Raw genomic sequence first — 24,440 nt, forward strand, 5'->3', positions numbered from 1 at the left:
TTATAACACGGGGAGACACATGGTGTATGAGTACATTATAACACGGGGAGACACAGTGTATGAGTACATTATAACATGGGTAAACACACAGTGTATGAGTACATTATAACATGGGGAGACACACAGTGTATGAGTACATTATAACATGGGGAGACACAGTGTATGATTACATTATAACACGGGGAGACACAGTGTATGATTACATTATAACACGGGGAGACACAGTGTATGATTACATTATAACACGGGGAGACACAGTGTATGAGTACATTATAACATGGGTAAACACACAGTGTATGAGTACATTATAACATGGGGAGACACACAGTGTATGAGTACATTATAACATGGGGAGACACAGTGTATGAGTACATTATAACATGGGGAGACACAGTGTATGAGTACATTATAACACGGGGAGACACAGTGTATGATTACATTATAACACGGGGAGACACAGTGTATGAGTACATTATAACACGGGGAGACACACAGTGTATGATTACATTATAACACGGGGAGACACAGTGTATGAGTACATTATAACATGGGGAGACACACAGTGTATGATTACATTATAACACGGGGAGACACAGTGTATGAGTACATTATAACATGGGGAGACACACAGTGTATGAGTACATTATAACATGGGGAGACACACAGTGTATGAGTACATTATAACATGGGGAGACACACAGTGTATGAGTACATTATAACATGGGGAGACACACAGTGTATGAGTACATTATAACACGGGGAGACACACAGTGTATGAGTACATTATAACATGGGGAGACACACAGTGTATGAGTACATTATAACACGGGGAGACACATGGTGTATGAGTACATTATAACATGGGGAGACACACGGTGTATGAGTACATTATAACACGGGGAGACACACAGTGTATGAGTACATTATAACATGGGGAGACACAGTGTATAAGTACATTATAACATGGGGAGACACAGTGTATGAGTACATTATAACATGGGGAGACACACAGTGTATGAGTACATTATAACATGGGGAGACACACAGTGTATGAGTACATTATAACATGGGGAGACACAGTGTATGATTACATTATAACACGGGGAGACACAGTGTCTGATTATATTATAACACGGGGAGACACACAGTGTATGAGTACATTATAACATGGGGAGACACACAGTGTATGAGTACATTATAACATGGGGAGACACACAGTGTATGAGTACATTATAACATGGGGAGACACACAGTGTATGAGTACATTATAACACGGGGAGACACATGGTGTATGAGTACATTATAACATGGGGAGACACAGTGTATGAGTACATTATAACATGGGGAGACACACAGTGTATGAGTACATTATAACATGGGGAGACACACAGTGTATGAGTACATTATAACACGGGGAGACACACAGTGTATGAGTACATTATAACACAGGGAGACACAGTGTATGAGTACATTATAACACGGGGAGACAGTGTATGAGTACATTATAACATGGGGAGACACACAGTGTATGAGTACATTATAACATGTACACAGTGTATGAGTACATTATAACACAGGGAGACACAGTGTATGAGTACATTATAACATGGGGAGACACACAGTGTATGAGTACATTATAACATGGGGAGACACACAGTGTATGAGTACATTATAACATGGGGAGACACAGTGTATGATTACATTATAACACGGGGAGACACAGTGTCTGATTATATTATAACACGGGGAGACACACAGTGTATGAGTACATTATAACATGGGGAGACACACAGTGTATGAGTACATTATAACATGGGGAGACACACAGTGTATGAGTACATTATAACATGGGGAGACACACAGTGTATGAGTACATTATAACACGGGGAGACACATGGTGTATGAGTACATTATAACATGGGGAGACACAGTGTATGAGTACATTATAACATGGGGAGACACACAGTGTATGAGTACATTATAACATGGGGAGACACACAGTGTATGAGTACATTATAACACGGGGAGACACACAGTGTATGAGTACATTATAACACAGGGAGACACAGTGTATGAGTACATTATAACACGGGGAGACAGTGTATGAGTACATTATAACATGGGGAGACACACAGTGTATGAGTACATTATAACATGTACACAGTGTATGAGTACATTATAACACAGGGAGACACAGTGTATGAGTACATTATAACATGGGGAGACACAGTGTATGAGTACATTATAACATGGGGAGACACACAGTGTATGAGTACATTATAACATGGGGAGACACAGTTTATGAGTACATTATAACATGGGGAGACACACAGTGTATGAGTACATTATAACACAGGGAGACACAGTGTATGAGTACATTATAACATGGGGAGACACACAGTGTATGAGTACATTATAACATGGGGAGACACACAGTGTATGAGTACATTATAACATGGGGAGACACACAGTGTATGAGTACATTATAACACGGGGAGACACACAGTGTATGAGTACATTATAACACAGGGAGACACAGTGTATGAGTACATTATAACACGGGGAGACAGTGTATGAGTACATTATAACATGGGGAGACACACAGTGTATGAGTACATTATAACATGTACACAGTGTATGAGTACATTATAACACAGGGAGACACAGTGTATGAGTACATTATAACATGGGGAGACACACAGTGTATGAGTACATTATAACACGGGGAGACACACAGTGTATGAGTACATTATAACACGGGGAGACACACAGTGTTTGAGTACATTATAACACAGGGAGACACAGTGTATGAGTACATTATAACATGGGGAGACACAGTGTATGAGTACATTATAACACGGGGAGACACACAGTGTATGAGTACATTATAACACAGGGAGACACACAGTGTATGAGTACATTATAACACGGGGAGACACAGTGTATGAGTACATTATAACATGGGGAGACACACAGTGTATGAGTACATTATAACATGGGGAGACACACAGTGTATGAGTACATTATAACATGGGGAGACACAGAGTGTATGAGTACATTATAACACGGGGAGACACACAGTGTATGAGTACATTATAACATGGGGAGACACAGTGTATGAGTACATTATAACATGGGGAGACACAGTGTATGAGTACATTATAACACGGGGAGACACACAGTGTATGAGTACATTATAACACAGGGAGACAGTGTATGAGTACATTATAACACGGGGAGACAGTGTATGAGTACATTATAACATGGGGAGACACACAGTGTATGAGTACATTATAACACGGGGAGACACACAGTGTATGAGTACATTATAACACGGGGAGACACACAGTGTTTGAGTACATTATAACACAAGGAGACACAGTGTATGAGTACATTATAACATGGGGAGACACAGTGTATGAGTACATTATAACACGGGGAGACACACAGTGTATGAGTACATTATAACACAGGGAGACACAGTGTATGAGTACATTATAACACGGGGAGACACAGTGTATGAGTACATTATAACATGGGGAGACACATGGTGTATGAGTACATTATAACATGTACACAGTGTATGAGTACATTATAACATGGGGAGACACACAGTGTATGAGTACATTATAATACGGGGAGACACATGGTGTATGAGTACATTATAACATGGGGAGACACACAGTGTATGAGTACATTATAACACGGGGAGACACACAGTGTATGAGTACATTATAACATGGGGAGACACACAGTGTATGAGTACATTATAACATGGGGAGACACAGTGTATGAGTACATTATAACACGGGGAGACACAGTGTATGATTACATTATAACATGTACACAGTGTATGAGTACATTATAACACAGGGAGACACAGTGTATGAGTACATTATAACACAGGGAGACACAGTGTATGAGTACATTATAACACGGGGAGACACAGTGTATGATTACATTATAACACAGGGAGACACAGTGTATGAGTACATTATAACACGGGGAGACACAGTGTATGAGTACATTATAACATGGGGAGACACATGGTGTATGAGTACATTATAACAGGGGGAGACACATGGTGTATGAGTACATTATAACATGTACACAGTGTATGAGTACATTATAACATGGGGAGACACACAGTGTATGAGTACATTATAACATGGGGAGACACACAGTGTATGAGTACATTATAACATGGGGGGACACAGTGTATGATTACATTATAACATGGGGAGACACACAGTGTATGAGTACATTATAACATTGGGAGACAGTGTATGAGTACATTATAACACGGGGAGACACAGTGTATGAGTACATTATGACATGGGGAGACACACAGTGTATGAGTACATTATAACACGGGGAGACACAGTGTATGAGTACATTATAACACGGGGAGACACAGTGTATGAGTACATTATAACACGGGGAGACACAGTGTATGATTACATTATAACATGGGGAGACACACAGTGTATGAGTACATTATAACACGGGGAGACACAGTGTATGAGTACATTATAACACGGGGAGACACAGTGTATGAGTACATTATAACATGGGGAGACAGTGTATGAGTACATTATAACACGGGGAGACACACAGTGTATGAGTACATTATAACATGGGGAGACACACAGTGTATGAGTACATTATAACACGGGGAGACACAGTGTATGAGTACATTATAACACGGGGAGACACAGTGTATGAGTACATTATAACACGGGGAGACACAGTGTATGAGTACATTATAACACGGGGAGACACAGTGTATGATTACATTATAACATGGGGAGACACACAGTGTATGAGTACATTATAACACGGGGAGACAGAGTGTATGAGTACATTATAACACGGGGAGATACACAGTGTATGAGTACATTATAACATGGGGGGACACACAGTGTATGAGTACATTATAACATGGGGAGACACACAGTGTATGAGTACATTATAACACGGGGAGACACACAGTGTATGAGTACATTATAACATGGGGAGACACACAGTGTATGAGTACATTATAACATGGGGAGACACATAGTGTATGAGTACATTATAACACGGGGAGACACAGTGTATGATTACATTATAACACGGGGAGACACAGTGTATGAGTACATTATAACACGGGGAGACACAGTGTATGAGTACATTATAACATGGGGAGACACACAGTGTATGAGTACATTATAACATGGGGAGACACACAGTGTATGAGTACATTATAACATGGGGAGACACATGGTGTATGAGTACATTATAACATGGGGAGACACAGTGTATGAGTACATTATAACACGGGGAGACACAGTGTATGATTACATTATAACATGGGGAGACACACAGTGTATGAGTACATTATAACACGGGAGACAGTGTATGATTACATTATAACACAGGGAGACACAGTGTATGAGTACATTATAACATGGGGGGACACAGTGTATGAGTACATTATAACATGGGGAGACACAGTGTATGAGTACATTATAACACGGGGAGACACAGTGTATGAGTACATTATAACATGGGGAGACACACAGTGTATGAGTACATTATAACATGGGGAGACACATGGTGTATGAGTACATTATAACATGGGGAGACACAGTGTATGAGTACATTATAACACGGGGAGACACAGTGTATGATTACATTATAACATGGGGAGACACACAGTGTATGAGTACATTATAACACGGGGAGACAGTGTATGATTACATTATAACACAGGGAGACACAGTGTATGAGTACATTATAACATGGGGGGACACAGTGTATGAGTACATTATAACATGGGGAGACACAGTGTATGAGTACATTATAACACGGGGAGACACAGTGTATGAGTACATTATAACATGGGGAGACACACAGTGTATGAGTACATTATAACATGGGGAGACACATGGTGTATGAGTACATTATAACATGGGGAGACACAGTGTATGAGTACATTATAACACGGGGAGACACAGTGTATGATTACATTATAACATGGGGAGACACACAGTGTATGAGTACATTATAACACGGGGAGACAGTGTATGATTACATTATAACACAGGGAGACACAGTGTATGAGTACATTATAACATGGGGGGACACAGTGTATGAGTACATTATAACATGGGGAGACACACAGTGTATGAGTACATTATAACATGGGGAGACACACAGTGTATGAGTACATTATAACATGGGGAGATACATGGTGTATGATTACATTATAACATGGGGAGACACACAGTGTATGAGTACATTATAACACGGGGAGACACATGGTGTATGAGTACATTATAACATGGGGAGACACACAGTGTATGAGTACATTATAACACGGGGAGACACAGTGTATGAGTACATTATAACATGGGGAGACACACAGTGTATGAGTACATTATAACATGGGGAGGCACAGTGTATGAGTACATTATAACACGGGGAGACAGTGTATGAGTACATTATAACATGGGGAGACACACAGTGTATGAGTACATTATAACATGGGGGGACACAGTGTATGATTACATTATAACATGGGGAGACACACAGTGTATGATTACATTATAACATGGGGAGACACACAGTGTATGAGTACATTATAACATGGGGAGACACACAGTGTATGAGTACATTATAACATGGGGAGACACACAGTGTATGAGTACATTATAACACGGGGAGACACACAGTGTATGAGTACATTATAACATGGGGAGACACACAGTGTATGAGTACATTATAGCACGGGGACACACAGTGTATGAGTACATTATAACATGGGGAGACACACAGTGTATGAGTACATTATAACACGGGGACACACAGTGTATGAGTACATTATAACACGGGGAGACACAGTGTATGATTACATTATAACATGGGGAGACACACAGTGTATGAGTACATTATAACATGGGGAGACACAGTGTATGAGTACATTATAACATGGGGAGACACAGTGTATGAGTACATTATAACATGGAGGGACATGGGGAGACACACAGTGTATAAGTACATTATAACATGGGGAGACACAGTGTATGAGTACATTATAACATGGGGGGGACACAGTGTATGAATACATTATAACATGGGGAGACACAGTGTATGATTACATTATAACATAGGGAGACACAGTGTATGAGTACATTATAACACGGGGAGACACAGTGTATGATTACATTATAACATGGGGAGACAGTGTATGAGTACATTATAACATGGGGAGACACACAGTGTATGAGTACATTATAACATGGGGAGACACCGTGTATGAGTACATTATAACACGGGGAGACACACAGTGTATGAGTACATTATAACATGGGGAGACACACAGTGTATGAGTACATTATAACATGGGGAGACACACAGTGTATGAGTACATTATAACATGTACACAGTGTATGAGTACATTATAACATGGGGAGACACAGTGTATGAGTACATTATAACACAGGGAGACACAGTGTATGAGTACATTATAACATGTACACAGTGTATGAGTACATTATAAAATGGGGAGACACAGTGTATGAGTACATTATAACATGGGGGGACACAGTGTATGAGTACATTATAACACGGGGAGACACACAGTGTATGAGTACATTATAAAATGGGGAGACACAGTGTATGAGTACATTATAACATGGGGGGACACAGTGTATGAGTACATTATAACACGGGGAGACACACACAGTGTATGAGTACATTATAACATGGGGAGACACAGTGTATGAGTACATTATAACACGGGGAGACACATGGTGTATGAGTACATTATAACATGGGGAGACACAGTGTATGAGTACATTATAACACGGGGAGACACACAGTGTATGAGTACATTATAACATGGGGAGACACAGTGTATGAGTACATTATAACATGGGGAGACACACAGTGTATGAGTACATTATAACATGGGGGGACACACAGTGTATGAGTACATTATAACATGGGGAGACACAGTGTATGAGTACATTATAACATGGGGAGACACACAGTGTATGAGTACATTATAACATGGGGAGACACAGTGTATGAGTACATTATAACATGGGGAGACACACAGTGTATGAGTACATTATAACACAGGGAGACACAGTGTATGAGTACATTATAACATGGGGAGACACACAGTGTATGAGTACATTATAACATGGGGAGACACACAGTGTATGAGTACATTATAACATGGGGAGACACACAGTGTATGAGTACATTATAACACGGGGAGACACACAGTGTATGAGTACATTATAACACGGGGAGACAGTGTATGAGTACATTATAACACGGGGAGACAGTGTATGAGTACATTATAACATGGGGAGACACACAGTGTATGAGTACATTATAACATGTACACAGTGTATGAGTACATTATAACACAGGGAGACACAGTGTATGAGTACATTATAACATGGGGAGACACACAGTGTATGAGTACATTATAACACGGGGAGACACACAGTGTATGAGTACATTATAACACGGGGAGACACACAGTGTTTGAGTACATTATAACACAGGGAGACACAGTGTATGAGTACATTATAACATGGGGAGACACAGTGTATGAGTACATTATAACACGGGGAGACACACAGTGTATGAGTACATTATAACACAGGGAGACACACAGTGTATGAGTACATTATAACACAGGGAGACACAGTGTATGAGTACATTATAACATGGGGAGACACACAGTGTATGAGTACATTATAACATGGGGAGACACACAGTGTATGAGTACATTATAACATGGGGAAACACACAGTGTATGAGTACATTATAACACGGGGAGACACACAGTGTATGAGTACATTATAACATGGGGAGACACAGTGTATGAGTACATTATAACATGGGGAGACACAGTGTATGAGTACATTATAACATGGGGAGACACACAGTGTATGAGTACATTATAACACAGGGAGACAGTGTATGAGTACATTATAACACGGGGAGACAGTGTATGAGTACATTATAACATGGGGAGACACACAGTGTATGAGTACATTATAACACGGGGAGACACACAGTGTATGAGTACATTATAACACGGGGAGACACACAGTGTTTGAGTACATTATAACACAAGGAGACACAGTGTATGAGTACATTATAACATGGGGAGACACAGTGTATGAGTACATTATAACACGGGGAGACACACAGTGTATGAGTACATTATAACACAGGGAGACACAGTGTATGAGTACATTATAACACGGGGAGACACAGTGTATGAGTACATTATAACATGGGGAGACACATGGTGTATGAGTACATTATAACATGTACACAGTGTATGAGTACATTATAACATGGGGAGACACACAGTGTATGAGTACATTATAACACGGGGAGACACATGGTGTATGAGTACATTATAACATGGGGAGACACAGTGTATGAGTACATTATAACATGGGGAGACACAGTGTATGAGTACATTATAACACGGGGAGACACACAGTGTATGAGTACATTATAACACGGGGAGACACACAGTGTATGAGTACATTATAACATGGGGAGACACACAGTGTATGAGTACATTATAACATGGGGAGACACAGTGTATGAGTACATTATAACACGGGGAGACACACAGTGTATGAGTACATTATAACACAGGGAGACACAGTGTATGAGTACATTATAACACGGGGAGACACAGTGTATGAGTACATTATAACATGGGGAGACACATGGTGTATGAGTACATTATAACATGGGGAGACACATGGTGTATGAGTACATTATAACATGTACACAGTGTATGAGTACATTATAACACGGGGAGACACACAGTGTATGATTACATTATAACACGGGGAGACACAGTGTATGAGTACATTATAACATGGGGAGACACACAGTGTATGATTACATTATAACACGGGGAGACACAGTGTATGAGTACATTATAACATGGGGAGACACAGTGTACGAGTACATTATAACACGGGGAGACACATGGTGTATGAGTACATTATAACATGGGGAGACACACAGTGTATGAGTACATTATAACATGGGGAGACACACAGTGTATGAGTACATTATAACACGGGGAGACACACAGTGTATGAGTACATTATAACACAGGGAGACACACAGTGTATGAGTACATTATAACATGGGGAGACACAGTGTATGACTACATTATAACATGGGGAGATACAGTGTATGAGTACATTATAACATGGGGAGACACACAGTGTATGAGTACATTATAACATGGGGAGACACAGTGTATGAGTACATTATAACATGTACACAGTGTATGAGTACATTATAACATGTACACAGTGTATGAGTACATTATAACACGGGGAGACACACAGTGTATGAGTACATTATAACACGGGGAGACACACAGTGTATGAGTACATTATAACATGGGGAGACAGTGTATGAGTACATTATAACACGGGGAGACACACAGTGTATGAGTACATTATAACACGGGGAGACACACAGTGTATGAGTACATTATAACATGGGGAGACACACAGTGTATGAGTACATTATAACATGGGGAGACACAGTGTATGAGTACATTATAACATGTACACAGTGTATGAGTACATTATAACACAGGGAGACACAGTGTATGAGTACATTATAACACTGGGAGACACAGTATATGAGTACATTATAACATGGGGAGACACAGTGTATGAGTACATTATAACATGGGGAGACACACAGTGTATGAGTACATTATAACACGGGGAGACACAGTGTATGATTACATTATAACACAGGGAGACACAGTGTATGAGTACATTATAACACGGGGAGACACAGTGTATGAGTACATTATAACATGGGGAGACACATGGTGTATGAGTACATTATAACATGGGGAGACACATGGTGTATGAGTACATTATAACATGTACACAGTGTATGAGTACATTATAACATGGGGAGACACAGTGTATGAGTACATTATCACATGGGGAGACACAGTGTATGAGTACATTATAACACGGGGAGACACACAGTGTATGAGTACATTATAACATGGGGAGACACAGTGTATGAGTACATTATAACACAGGGAGACACAGTGTATGAGTACATTATAACATGGGGAGACACACAGTGTATGATTACATTATAACACGGGGAGACACACAGTGTTTGAGTACATTATAACATGGGGAGACACAGTTTATGAGTACATTATAACATGGGGAGACACAGTGTATGAGTACATTATAACACGGGGAGACACATGGTGTATGAGTACATTATAACATGGGGAGACACACAGTGTATGAGTACATTATAACACGGGGAGACACACAGTGTATGAGTACATTATAACACAGGGAGACACAGTGTATGAGTACATTATAACATGGGGAGACACAGTGTATGAGTACATTATAACATGGGGAGATACAGTGTATGAGTACATTATAACATGGGGAGAAACACAGTGTATGAGTACATTATAACATGGGGAGACACACAGTGTATGAGTACATTATAACACGGGGAGACACACAGTGTATGAGTACATTATAACACGGGGAGACACACAGTGTATGAGTACATTATAACACGGGGAGACACACAGTGTATGAGTACATTATAACATGGGGAGACACACAGTGTATGAGTACATTATAAAATGGGGAGACACACAGTGTATGAGTACATTATAACATGGGGAGACACACAGTTTATGAGTACATTATAACACGGGGAGACACAGTGTATGAGTACATTATAACATGGGGAGACACAGTGTATGAGTACATTATAACACAGGGAGACACACAGTGTATGAGTACATTATAACATGGGGAGACACAGTGTATGAGTACATTATAACATGTACACAGTGTATGAGTACATTATAACACAGGGAGACACAGTGTATGAGTACATTATAACACTGGGAGACACAGTATATGAGTACATTATAACATGGGGAGACACAGTGTATGAGTACATTATAACATGGGGAGACACAGTGTATGAGTACATTATAACACGGGGAGACACAGTGTATGATTACATTATAACACAGGGAGACACAGTGTATGAGTACATTATAACACGGGGAGACACAGTGTATGAGTACATTATAACATGGGGAGACACATGGTGTATGAGTACATTATAACATGGGGAGACACATGGTGTATGAGTACATTATAACATGTACACAGTGTATGAGTACATTATAACATGGGGAGACACAGTGTATGAGTACATTATAACATGGGGAGACACAGTGTATGAGTACTTTATCACATGGGGAGACACAGTGTATGAGTACATTATAACACGGGGAGACACACAGTGTATGAGTACATTATAACATGGGGAGACACAGTGTATGAGTACATTATAACACAGGGAGACACAGTGTATGAGTACATTATAACATGGGGAGACACACAGTGTATGAGTACATTATAACATGGGGAGATACACAGTGTATGAGTACATTATAACATGGGGAGACACACAGTGTATGAGTACATTATAACATGGGGAGATACACAGTGTATGAGTACATTATAACATGGGGAGACACACAGTGTATGAGTACATTATAACATGGGGAGATACACAGTGTATGAGTACATTATAACATGGGGAGATACACAGTGTATGAGTACATTATAACACGGGTAGACACACAGTGTATGAGTACATTATAACACAGGGAGACACAGTGTATGAGTACATTATAACACAGGGAGACACACAGTGTATGAGTACATTATAACACGGGGAGACACAGTGTATGAGTACATTATAACATGGGGAGACACAGTGTATGAGTACATTATAACATGGGGAGAGACACAGTGTATGAGTACATTATAACATGGGGAGATACACAGTGTATGAGTACATTATAACATGGGGGGACACACAGTGTATGAGTACATTATAACACGGGGAGACACAGTGTATGATTACATTATAACATGGGGAGACACACAGTGTATGAGTACATTATAACACGGGGAGACACAGTGTATGAGTACATTATAACATGGGGAGACACACAGTGTATGAGTACATTATAACACGGGGAGACACAGTGTATGAGTACATTATAACATGGGGAGACACAGTGTATGATTACATTATAACATGGGGAGACACACAGTGTATGAGTACATTATAACATGGGGAGATACACAGTGTATGAGTACATTATAACATGGGGGGACACACAGTGTATGAGTACATTATAACACGGGGAGACACAGTGTATGATTACATTATAACATGGGGAGACACACAGTGTATGAGTACATTATAACATGTACACAGTGTATGAGTACATTATAACACGGGGAGACACACAGTGTATGAGTGTATTATAACATGGGGGGACACACAGTGTATGAGTACATTATAACATGTACACAGTGTATGAGTACATTATAACATGGGGAGACACACAGTGTATGAGTACATTATAAAATGGGGAGACACAGTGTATGAGTACATTATAACACGGGGAGACACAGTGTATGAGTACATTATAACATGGGGAGACACACAGTGTACGATTACATTATAACATGGGGAGACACACAGTGTATGAGTACATTATAACACGGGGAGACACACAGTGTATGAGTACATTATAACATGGGGAGACACACAGTGTATGAGTACATTATAACATGGGGAGACACACAGTGTATGAGTACATTATAACACGGGGAGACACACAGTGTATGAGTACATTATAACACGGGGAGACACACAGTGTATGAGTACATTATAACATGGGGAGACACACAGTGTATAAGTACATTATACAATGGGGAGACACACAGTGTATGAGTACATTATAACATGGGGAGACACAGTGTATGAGTACATTATAACATGGGGAGACACAGTGTATGAGTACATTATAACACAGGGAGACACACAGTGTATGAGTACATTATAACACGGGGAGACACACAGTGTATGAGTGTATTATAACATGGGGGGACACACAGTGTATGAGTACATTATAATATGTACACAGTGTATGAGTACATTATAACATGGGGAGACACACAGTGTATGAGTACATTATAAAATGGGGAGACACAGTGTATGAGTACATTATAACACGGGGAGACACAGTGTATGAGTACATTATAACATGGGGAGACACACAGTGTACGATTACATTATAACATGGGGAGACACACAGTGTATGAGTACATTATAACACGGGGAGACACACAGTGTATGAGTACATTATAACATGGGGAGACACACAGTGTATGAGTACATTATAACATGGGGAGACACACAGTGTATGATTACATTATAACACGGGGAGACACACAGTGTATGAGTACATTATAACACGGGGAGACACAGTGTATGAGTACATTATAACATGGGGAGACACACAGTGTATGAGTACATTATAACACGGGGAGACACACAGTGTATGAGTACATTATAACACGGGGAGACACACAGTGTATGAGTACATTATAACATGGGGAGACACACAGTGTATAAGTACATTATAAAATGGGGAGACACACAGTGTATGAGTACATTATAACATGGGGAGACACACAGTTTATGAGTACATTATAACACGGGGAGACACAGTGTATGAGTACATTATAACATGGGGAGACACAGTGTATGAGTACATTATAACACAGGGAGACACACAGTGTATGAGTACATTATAACATGGGGAGACACATGGTGTATGAGTACATTATAACACAGGGAGACACACAGTGTATGAGTACATTATAACACGGGGAGACACACAGTGTATGAGTACATTATAACACGGGGAGACACACAGTGTATGAGTACATTATAACACGGGGAGACACAGTGTATGATTACATTATAACACGGGGAGACACACAGTGTATGAGTACATTATAACACGGGGAGACACACAGTGTATGAGTACATTATAACACGGGGAGACACACAGTGTATGAGTACATTATAACACGGGGAGACACACAGTGTATGAGTACATTATAACATGGGGAGACACACAGTGTATGAGTACATTATAACATGGGGAGACACAGTGTATGATTACATTATAACACGGGGAGACACAGTGTATGAGTGTATTATAACATGGAGGGTGGAAGGGGACATTTGGTGGCGGCCGTTTCGCCGCAGGAATCCCCTCCCGCCGGCCGCTTCTAAGGTAAGTTTTATTACTGGTTAGAGTAGGGGGTTAATTTAAGGGGTTTCAGCAATTTAGTGCAGGGGATGTTAGGTTAAGGGCTTAAGGTAGGGGGGTATTAGGGTAGGGGGTTTGCTTACCCTAGTAGCCAGCTGGCGGCGGAGAGAGACGCGGTGAAACGGCCGTGACCACATGTCCTAGACTGCATGGAGAGACACCCCGTAACACGCGGTGACACCCCGTAACACGCAGGGACACCCCGTTACACGCTGTGACAGTCCGTAACACAGACACACCCCATAACATGCTGTGACACCCCATAACACACAAGGACACACCATAACACGCAGGGACGGGCCATAACACACAGGGACACCCCATAACACACAAGGACACACCATAACTTGCTGTAACATGACGTAACACACAGGGACACCCCATAACATGCAGTGACAGGCAGTAACACACAGGGACACCCCATAACATGCAGTAACAGGCCGTAACACACAGGGACACCCCATAACATGCAGTGACAGGCCGTTACACACAGGGACACCCCATAACATGCTGTGACAGGCCGTAACACACAGGGACACCCCATAACATGCAGTGACAGGCAGTAACACACAGGGACACCCCATAACATGCAGTGACAGGCCGTAACACACAGGGACACCCCATAACATGCAGTGACAGGCAGTAACACACAGGGACACCCCATAACATGCAGTGACAGGCCGTAACACACAGGGACACCCCATAACATGCAGTGACAGGCCGTAACACACAGGGACACCCCATAACATGCAGTGACAGGCCGTAACACACAGGGGCACCCCATAACATGCAGTGACAGGCCGTAACACACAGGGACACCCCATAACATGCAGTGACAGGCCGTAACACACAGGGACACCCCATAACATGCAGTGACAGGCCGTAACACACAGGGACACCCCATAACATGCAGTGACAGGCCGTAACACACAGGGACACCCCATAACATGCAGTGACAGGCCGTAACACACAGGGGCACCCCATAACATGCAGTGACAGGCAGTAACACACAGGGACACCCCATAACATGCAGTGACAGGCCGTAACACACAGGGACACCCCATAACATGCAGTGACAGGCCGTAACACACAGGGACACCCCATAACATGCAGTGACAGGCCGTAACACACAGGGGCACCCCATAACATGCAGTGACAGGCCGTAACACACAGGGACACCCCATAACATGCAGTGACAGGCAGTAACACACAGGGACACCCCATAACATGCAGTGACAGGCCGTAACACACAGGGGCACCCCATAACATGCAGTGACAGGCCGTAACACACAGGGGCACCCCATAACATGCAGTGACAGGCCGTAACACACAGGGACACCCCATAACATGCAGTGACAGGCCGTAACACACAGGGACACCCCATAACATGCAGTGACAGGCCGTAACACACAGGGACACCCCATAACATGCAGTGACATGCACAGACAGATCATAAGACGGCAACCCTTGTTGGCTGGTTTGATGCACGGGGGCACTTTATAACTGGATGTGACACGCAGAGACTGATCATGCTGTGACATACAGGGGTACCTCTCACCACACAGTGGCAAACAGGGCAGGATTATAATGCAGTGAGGTGTTCGTGTGTTTAGACCTGCTGACATGCATGTACAGTAACCGTCACATGTCCCTGGCAGGTGTAGTAACTCTGCAGTGAGTGGGGATGTCCCAGGCAGGTGTAGTAACTCTGCAGTGAGTGGGGATGTCCCAGGCAGGTGTAGTAACTCTGCAGTGAGTGGGGATGTCCCAGGCAGGGTGTAGTAACTCTGCAGTGAGTGGGGATGTCCCAGGCAGGTGTAGTAACTCTGCAGTGAGTGGGGATGTCCCAGGCAGGTGTAGTAACTCTGCAGTGTGTGGGGATGTCCCAGGCAGGTGTAATAACTCTGCAGTGAGTGGGGATGTCCCAGGCAGGTGTAGTAACTCTGCAGTGAGTGGGGATGTCCCAGGCAGGTGTAGTAACTCTGCAGTGAGTGGGGATGTCCCAGGCAGGTGTAGTAACTCTGCAGTGAGTGGGGATGTCCCAGGCAGGGTGTAGTAACTCTGCAGTGAGTGGGGATGTCCCAGGCAGGGTGTAGTAACTCTGCAGTGTGTGGGGATGTCCCAGGCAGGTGTAGTAACTCTGCAGTGAGTGGGGATGTCCCAGGCAGGTGTAGTAACTCTGCAGTGAGTGGGGATGTCCCTGGCAGGTGTAGTAACTCTGCAGTGAGTGGGGATGTCCCTGGCAGGTGTAATAACTCTGCAGTGAGTGGGGATGTCCCTGGCAGGTGTAGTAACTCTGCAGTGAGTGGGGATGTCCCAGGCAGGTGTAGTAACTCTGCAGTGAGTGGGGATGTCCCTGGCAGGTGTAGTAACTCTGCAGTGAGTGGGGATGTCCCTGGCAGGTGTAGTAACTCTGCAGTGAGTGGGGATGTCCCTGGCAGGGTGTCCCCAGCGATCTACTTCAGTCAGTTTACATTTCAGAAGTGTTCGCAGCTCTTCCCATCCGAGGCCCCCCCCCACACAGGGACGTAGGGTGCTCTGTTCTCTCTGTGTATGTGCCACTAGTCATGTGTTCTTGTAGCCACCAGGTGGCGCACACAGGGACGTAGGGTGCTCTGTTCCCTCTGTGTATGTGCCACTAGTCATGTGTTCTTGTGGCCACCAGGTGGCGCACACAGGGACGTAGGGTGCTCTGTTCTCTCTGTGTATGTGCCACTAGTCATGTGTTCTTGTGGCCACCAGGTGGCGCACACAGGGACGTAGGGTGCTCTGTTCTCTCTGTGTATGTGCCACTAGTCATGTGTACTTGTGGCCACCAGGTGGCGCACACAGGGATGGTGGGTGCTCTGTTCCCTCTGTGTATGTGCCACTAGTCATGTGTTCTTGTGGCCACCAGGTGGCACCAGTTCCGAGCATTCACCAATGAACCCCTGTAACCTTTCCGTCTACAATACTTTCTGTGCCTGACCATAAGCTTCACAGGGTCACCCTCCTACATACAGACTTCCACGGGATCACCCTGTCTTATACACTGCGGCTGCCATGTAAACGTTAGTATGATCGCCCTCTTGCATGCTGCCCCATAGACTTTATTAGGATCACCCTCTTATACACCTCCATTAACCCTATAGCCTTCAATGGGATCACCCTCTCACACACGTCAACACCATAGCCTTCAATGGGATTAGCATCCTCCACACACCAGTTACCCCCACAGACCTCCAATAGGATCACCCCCTTCCACACCTCATTAAACCCCATAGACCTACAATAGGATAACCCTCTTCCACACCTCATTGAGCCCCATAGACCTACAATAGGATAACCCTCTCCCACACGTCATTAAACCCCACAGACCTCCAATAGGATAACCCTCTTCCACACCTCATTGAGCCCCACAGACCTCCAATAGGATAACCCTCTCCCACACGTCATTAAACCCCACAGACCTACAATAGGATAACCCTCTCCCACACGTAATTAAACCCCACAGACCTCCAATAGGATAACCCTCTTCCACACCTCATTGAGCCCCATAGACCTACAATAGGATAACCCTCTCCCACACGTCATTAAACCCCACAGACCTCCAATAGGATAACCCTCTTCCACACCTCATTGAGCCCCATAGACCTACAATAGGATCACCCTCTCCCACACGTCATTAAACCCCACAGACCTCCAATAGGATAACCCTCTTCCACACCTCATTGAGCCCCATAGACCTACAATAGGATCACCCTCTCCCACACGTCATTAAGCCCCACAGACCTCCAATATGATAACCCTCTCCCACACGTCATTAAACCCCACAGACCTACAATAGGATAACCCTCTTCCACATGTCATTAAGCCCCACAGACCTACAATAGGATAACCCTCTCCCACACGTCATTAAACCCCATAGACCTCCAATTGGATCACCCTCTCCCACACGTCATTAAATTCAATAGACCCCCCAATAGGATCACCCTCTTCCACCCATCAGCTATCAGCTACTAAAATCATGATCATAAGTGATTCAATATGTTGTTGTTGTCCCCGCCCTGTACTGTTGGAACGCACACCTGCCCCCACTGTCCGTCTGCAGTGGTCTCTGGGTGGGGAGAGGCGGGGGGGGACGGGGGGGGTGATATGTGTTCCTGTGTTTCCTGGCACAGCGAGCGGTGCCACATGTTGCAGGATAAGAAAGGGGGCAGCCCATGTGTGTGTGTGGGTGAGTCGGCCGCAGAAACCTCTTCCAGATGTTACAGGGCGGCGCTCTCAATCCTTCAGCACTCGGGGCGGACTGAGGGAGGGAGAGAGAGAGAAATTCTTTCCTTCAGTATCACCCCGTCTGTCCAAATACCTTCCATTTCCTCTCTCCCCGCGTAGAGATGCTCTGCGGGGAGAGATGGTCTGCAGCCAAGGGAGGGGGATAATGAGTTGCAGGTCTTCAGCAGGACAGGGAGGTAATGGGGGGCGGGGAGTGCGCAGCTCTCTGCCGTTAAGGTGGTGGTTGGAGCAAAGGTCTGCTGGATTCTGGCAGAAAGGGGTTCTGGGAGAAATGTAGTGATGTTCTGCAAGTCTAGGGCATGTGTTGGAGGAGTGACGCTCTGCAGAGTGGTGTTGGACGGGGGTGTAGTTCAGATTGTGCGGTTCCTTCCAGCAGGGAAGGATTTAATTGCAATATAATTGGGCTGCTTGGTAAGAGAAAAAGCAGCTCGCACATGTCTTCCATTATACTATATACTCACAGCAAGTTCTCGTGAGAAACGCATCTCACAGCCATCCCAGGCTCCCGCCCCCTCCCCCTAATACACAGGCATCAGGGGGACAAACCTCTCACTGCCTCCTAATACACAGGCGTCAGGGACACGTACCTCTCACCCCCTCCTAATACACAGGCATCAGGGGGACAAACCTCTTACTGCCTCCTAATACACAGACATCAGGAACACATACCTCTCACCCTCTCCTAATACACAGACATCAGGGGCACACACCTCTCACCCTCTCCTAATACACATACATCAGGGACACATACCTCTCACCCTCTCCTAATACACAGACATCAGGAACACATACCTCTCACCCTCTCCTAATACACAGACATCAGGGACACGTACCTCTCACCTCCTAATAGACAGACATCAGGAACACATACCTCTCACTCCCTCTTAATACAGAGATAGGGATATATACCTCTCACCCCCTCCTAATACACAGACGGCATTCAATAGTCATTGTAAGATGTGTCAAGTAACTATTCAAGCAGCGCCGCTGCAAACACGGATTCAGTTCAGATAAAGGACGCCGCTTGATGTAGCCCAAGGGGCTCAACGCCAGTCATCAAGCCCCCTCCCCAACATGTCAGGTTTCCAAGATATCCCTGCTTCAGCACAAGTGGTTCAATCGGTCCCTGCTTCCGCACAGGTGACTCAATCAGTGCCTGTCTTCGACTGAGCCACTGATTGAGCCACCTGTGCTGAATCGGGGATATCCTTAAAACCTGACCTTTTGGGGAACTGGTGTTGAGCCCCCTGACCCCTGACCCCTGACCCCTGACGTAGCTCACGGTTAAGGTCTCAAAACCTGGCTGAGCTAAAGGTCCAAAGTAAAACCGAAACGTGGATCCTGTAATAACCCGGCACTATTATTCACACGCGTCCAGTTGGCGTGCGGTCTCCGTTCTCTGTTCCTGCGTCGGTTCGGGGCCCGCAGTGTCCGGCACGGACTTCTACAGCAGGAATTCCCAGTGGTTCTGCTTCCCGGACTGATTCCTGATTTCTGACGTCCCCCCCCCCCGTTCCCCCTCCCCCCCCCCCCCCCCCCCCCTAAGATAGAAAACTGCTGTAAGATTTATTTCACAATCCTGCATGAGAGAGGGAAAAAGTGTGGGTCGGCCCTACAGAGCCGGACCAAAAAACAAGTTATTTGATTATAAACAGCGGATCAGTGTAATTCTAGCGCCCTTAAAGGGACAGCCCCTCCTAGGGTCAAACTAGCAGCTTTAGTGTGTGTGTGTGTGTGTGTGTGTGTGTGTGTATGTGTGTGTGTGTGTGTGTGTGTCATTTTACCTTGTTGTTTTTCTTTTATTTGGCCAGTGGTGGCAGCCTGAATCGTTTGAAGGGCTAAAGGGGGAAGGACAGCAATTGGCAGATAAACTCATAATTAAACCAACCCGGAGAAAATAGACATTTTTTACATTTATAACGGTTCATTTATTAACCTTTACAGTGCAGGAGGTGTCGCTGAATATCCAGCACTCCCAGTCATGTGCCAACTTCTGGCATCACATGACTGTGACGGATGCCCGGGTGCAGAAAATGGAAGTGGACAGGCGTCCACTACCCTTTCGATAAGTTTGACCGACCTGTCAGAGCAGTCAGAATGATCACCCCTACAAAACGAGTAAGGGCCCATGACATACCTTGAACGTCATAAGGGGCCCCTGTCATTCCAGGTACGTCATAAGGGGCCCCTGTCATTCCAGGTACGTCATAAGGGGCCCTTGTCGTTACACCTACGTCAGAAGGGGCTCTGGCGTTCTAAATACGTCAGGAGGGCCTCTGGCGTTCTAGGTACATCAGGAGGGCCTCTGGCGTTCTAGGTACGTCAGGAGGGCCTCTAGTGTTCCAGGTACATCAGGAGGACCTCTGGCGTTCCAGGTACGTCTTGATGAAACTGTGAAGGTTGGGTCAGCCCCACTAAGTTGTTTTTCAATGTCTTCCTTGGAAAGAGTCAAAGTTAAATGTTGCAGAGCCCCTCCGACAGAGAAACGGTTAAACTCCACTAAACCGGACGTTTCTAGAATGAATCATCCAGACAATTTGATCACCTTCTTGTGTTTCTGAAATGGTAACAAGGCACACATCGGATCCTGTAGACTGGGTGAATGGGCTTGAGTACCCTTTATTGGCTGTTCTTGGTTCTGTCTAGGAGGGGGGTGTTTGTTGTAGTGGGGTCTGTGACAGTCACAGCTGTGTCTTAGTTGATTATTCCCATGGGTTTGATATTTGCCTGGAGATTTCCCTATGGAAAGACCAGGATAAAGGGTCTCTGTTGCCATGACAGAGTCAACAGTGGGGTCACCTTAACTGAAGAGGGTTTATGTGCTGTGTTGGGATACTTCAAACGAGCACCATTAATAACCCTTTAGCCATGTCTAGAAACAGGGATAATGTTTAATTCTTGGAAAAGATCAGGGGATCTATTTTATCTGTGTATACGAGCTGTGGGGACCTTTTCTATCTGTGTAAAGGAGGAGGTCAGGGGACCTGTTTTATCTGTGTATAGGGGGAACTGGGGACCTCTTCTTGCTGTGTATAGGAGCTGAGGGAACCTCTTGTATCTGTGTATAGGGGATGCTGAGGGAACCTCTTGTATCTGTGTATAGGGGATGCTGAGGGGACCTCTTATCTGTGTATAGGGGATGCTGAGGAGACCTCTAGTATCTGAATATAGGGGATGCTGAGGGAACCTCTTGTATCTGTGTATAGGGGAGCTGAGGGGACCTCTTATATCTGTGTTTAGGAGAAGCTGAGAGGACCTCTTGTATCTGTGTATAGGGGAGCTGGGGATCCTTCCTGCGTGTGTGCACATGATGATGATGATTATTATATATAAAACGTAAATAGTCGTGATAGTCCAGTTGCGATAGTGCAGTATATATATATATATATATATATATATATATATATATATATATATATATATATATATATATATTGTATCCCTCGCTCCCCCCCTTTGACTTCAGGAAATGTGTGGGATTGGAAGGGTTCGGGGTCGTGGGAAGTGAGGGCTGCGCTGAGGTGACGTCTATTATTAGTAACAGTCTTATCCCATCCCAGCCTCTAGCAGCTGCTGTGAGTCGTTACCCTGCACTATATATATATATATATATATATATATATATATATATATTATATTATGAAAAGCAACAACCAGCACCAAGGTATATAAAAAAAAATCCAGATGCTAATCCCATATGAGAAAATGATAGGGGTATATATATATATATATATGTATATATATATATATATAGGGGTATTGCCAGATTGGAGTCTGGCAATTAGGAGACAGCACACCAGGAATGGTTTTCAAATACTAGTTTTGTATTGTAGAAAAATACTGGCACCTCAGCCAACGTTTCGGTCTGCAGAGAGCGACCTTCCTCAGGGCGGTGCCTGGTGTGCTGTCTCCTAATTGCTGAACTCCAATCTGGCAATACGTGTGTGTGTGTGTGTGTGTGTGTGTGTGTGTGTGTACATACACACAATGAAATACTATGTACGCACGCATAAGTGTTTATATACTGGATTACAAATATTTTGATGTTAAATACAATTTACGCACAGATGTAAAAAAAACCTGAAATGTATAGATACGTTCAATGCACACATATATACACTCTTATATAGAGAGATATTCACACACACAAAGACGCGTTAAACTAAAGAAATCTATAAAAGCGCATTAATGAAACATACAGTACAGAGCTATTGCATGATGTTTGATCCAGTGTCACACTGAGGGGCAGGGATGGTCACTGTCCGAGGTCATACTAAGAGGCCGTGGCAGAGCGTAGATTGGCCCTGTCCGAGATCACACAAAGAGGCTGTGGCAGTGCCGGGGGTGACCGTAGCTTGTTTTCATTTCAGAATGCACAAGGACACGACAATAACAAAGACTCTCGCGTGCTGTGGACTAACTCCAACAACCACCTCCTGACCTCGGGGTTTAACCAGGTAACTTTCCAGCCGCGCTCCCCGCCTTCCCTCTGTGCGGAGCCGCGCTCCCCGCCTTCCCTCTGTGCGGAGCCGCGCTCCCCGCCCTCCCTCTGTGCGGAGCCGCGCTCCCCGCCTTCCCTCTGTGCGGAGCCGCGCTCCCCCGCCCTCCCTCTGTGCGGAGCCGCGCTCCCCGCCTTCCCTCTGTGCGGAGCCGCGCTCCCCGCCTTCCCTCTGTGCGGAGCCGCGCTCCCCCGCCCTCCCTCTGTGCGGAGCCGCGCTCCCCGCCTTCCCTCTGTGCGGAGCCGCGCTCCCCGCCCTCCCTCTGTGCGGAGCCGCGCTCCCCCGCCTTCCCTCTGTGCGGAGCCGCGCTCCCCGCCTTCCCTCTGTGCGGAGCCGCGCTCCCCGCCCTCCCTCTGTGCGGAGCCGCGCTCCCCGCCTTCCCTCTGTGCGGA

General features: G+C 44.4%; 1 protein-coding gene across 1 annotated transcript in view; it reads left to right on the forward strand.

The window, feature by feature from the left end:
* The window catches only part of CORO7 (coronin 7), a 201,408-nt gene that overhangs the window by 56,294 nt on the left and 120,674 nt on the right, over positions 1 to 24,440 (forward strand). Inside the window, exon 10 of the mRNA XM_075566337.1 lies at positions 23,920 to 24,006. Coding sequence (XP_075422452.1) covers positions 23,920 to 24,006 — 87 coding nt within the window. The remainder of the gene's footprint in view (positions 1 to 23,919; positions 24,007 to 24,440) is intronic.

The sequence above is a fragment of the Ascaphus truei genome, chromosome 11 (genome assembly GCF_040206685.1).
Source record: "Ascaphus truei isolate aAscTru1 chromosome 11, aAscTru1.hap1, whole genome shotgun sequence".
In the NCBI taxonomy this organism is placed as follows: domain Eukaryota; kingdom Metazoa; phylum Chordata; class Amphibia; order Anura; family Ascaphidae; genus Ascaphus; species Ascaphus truei.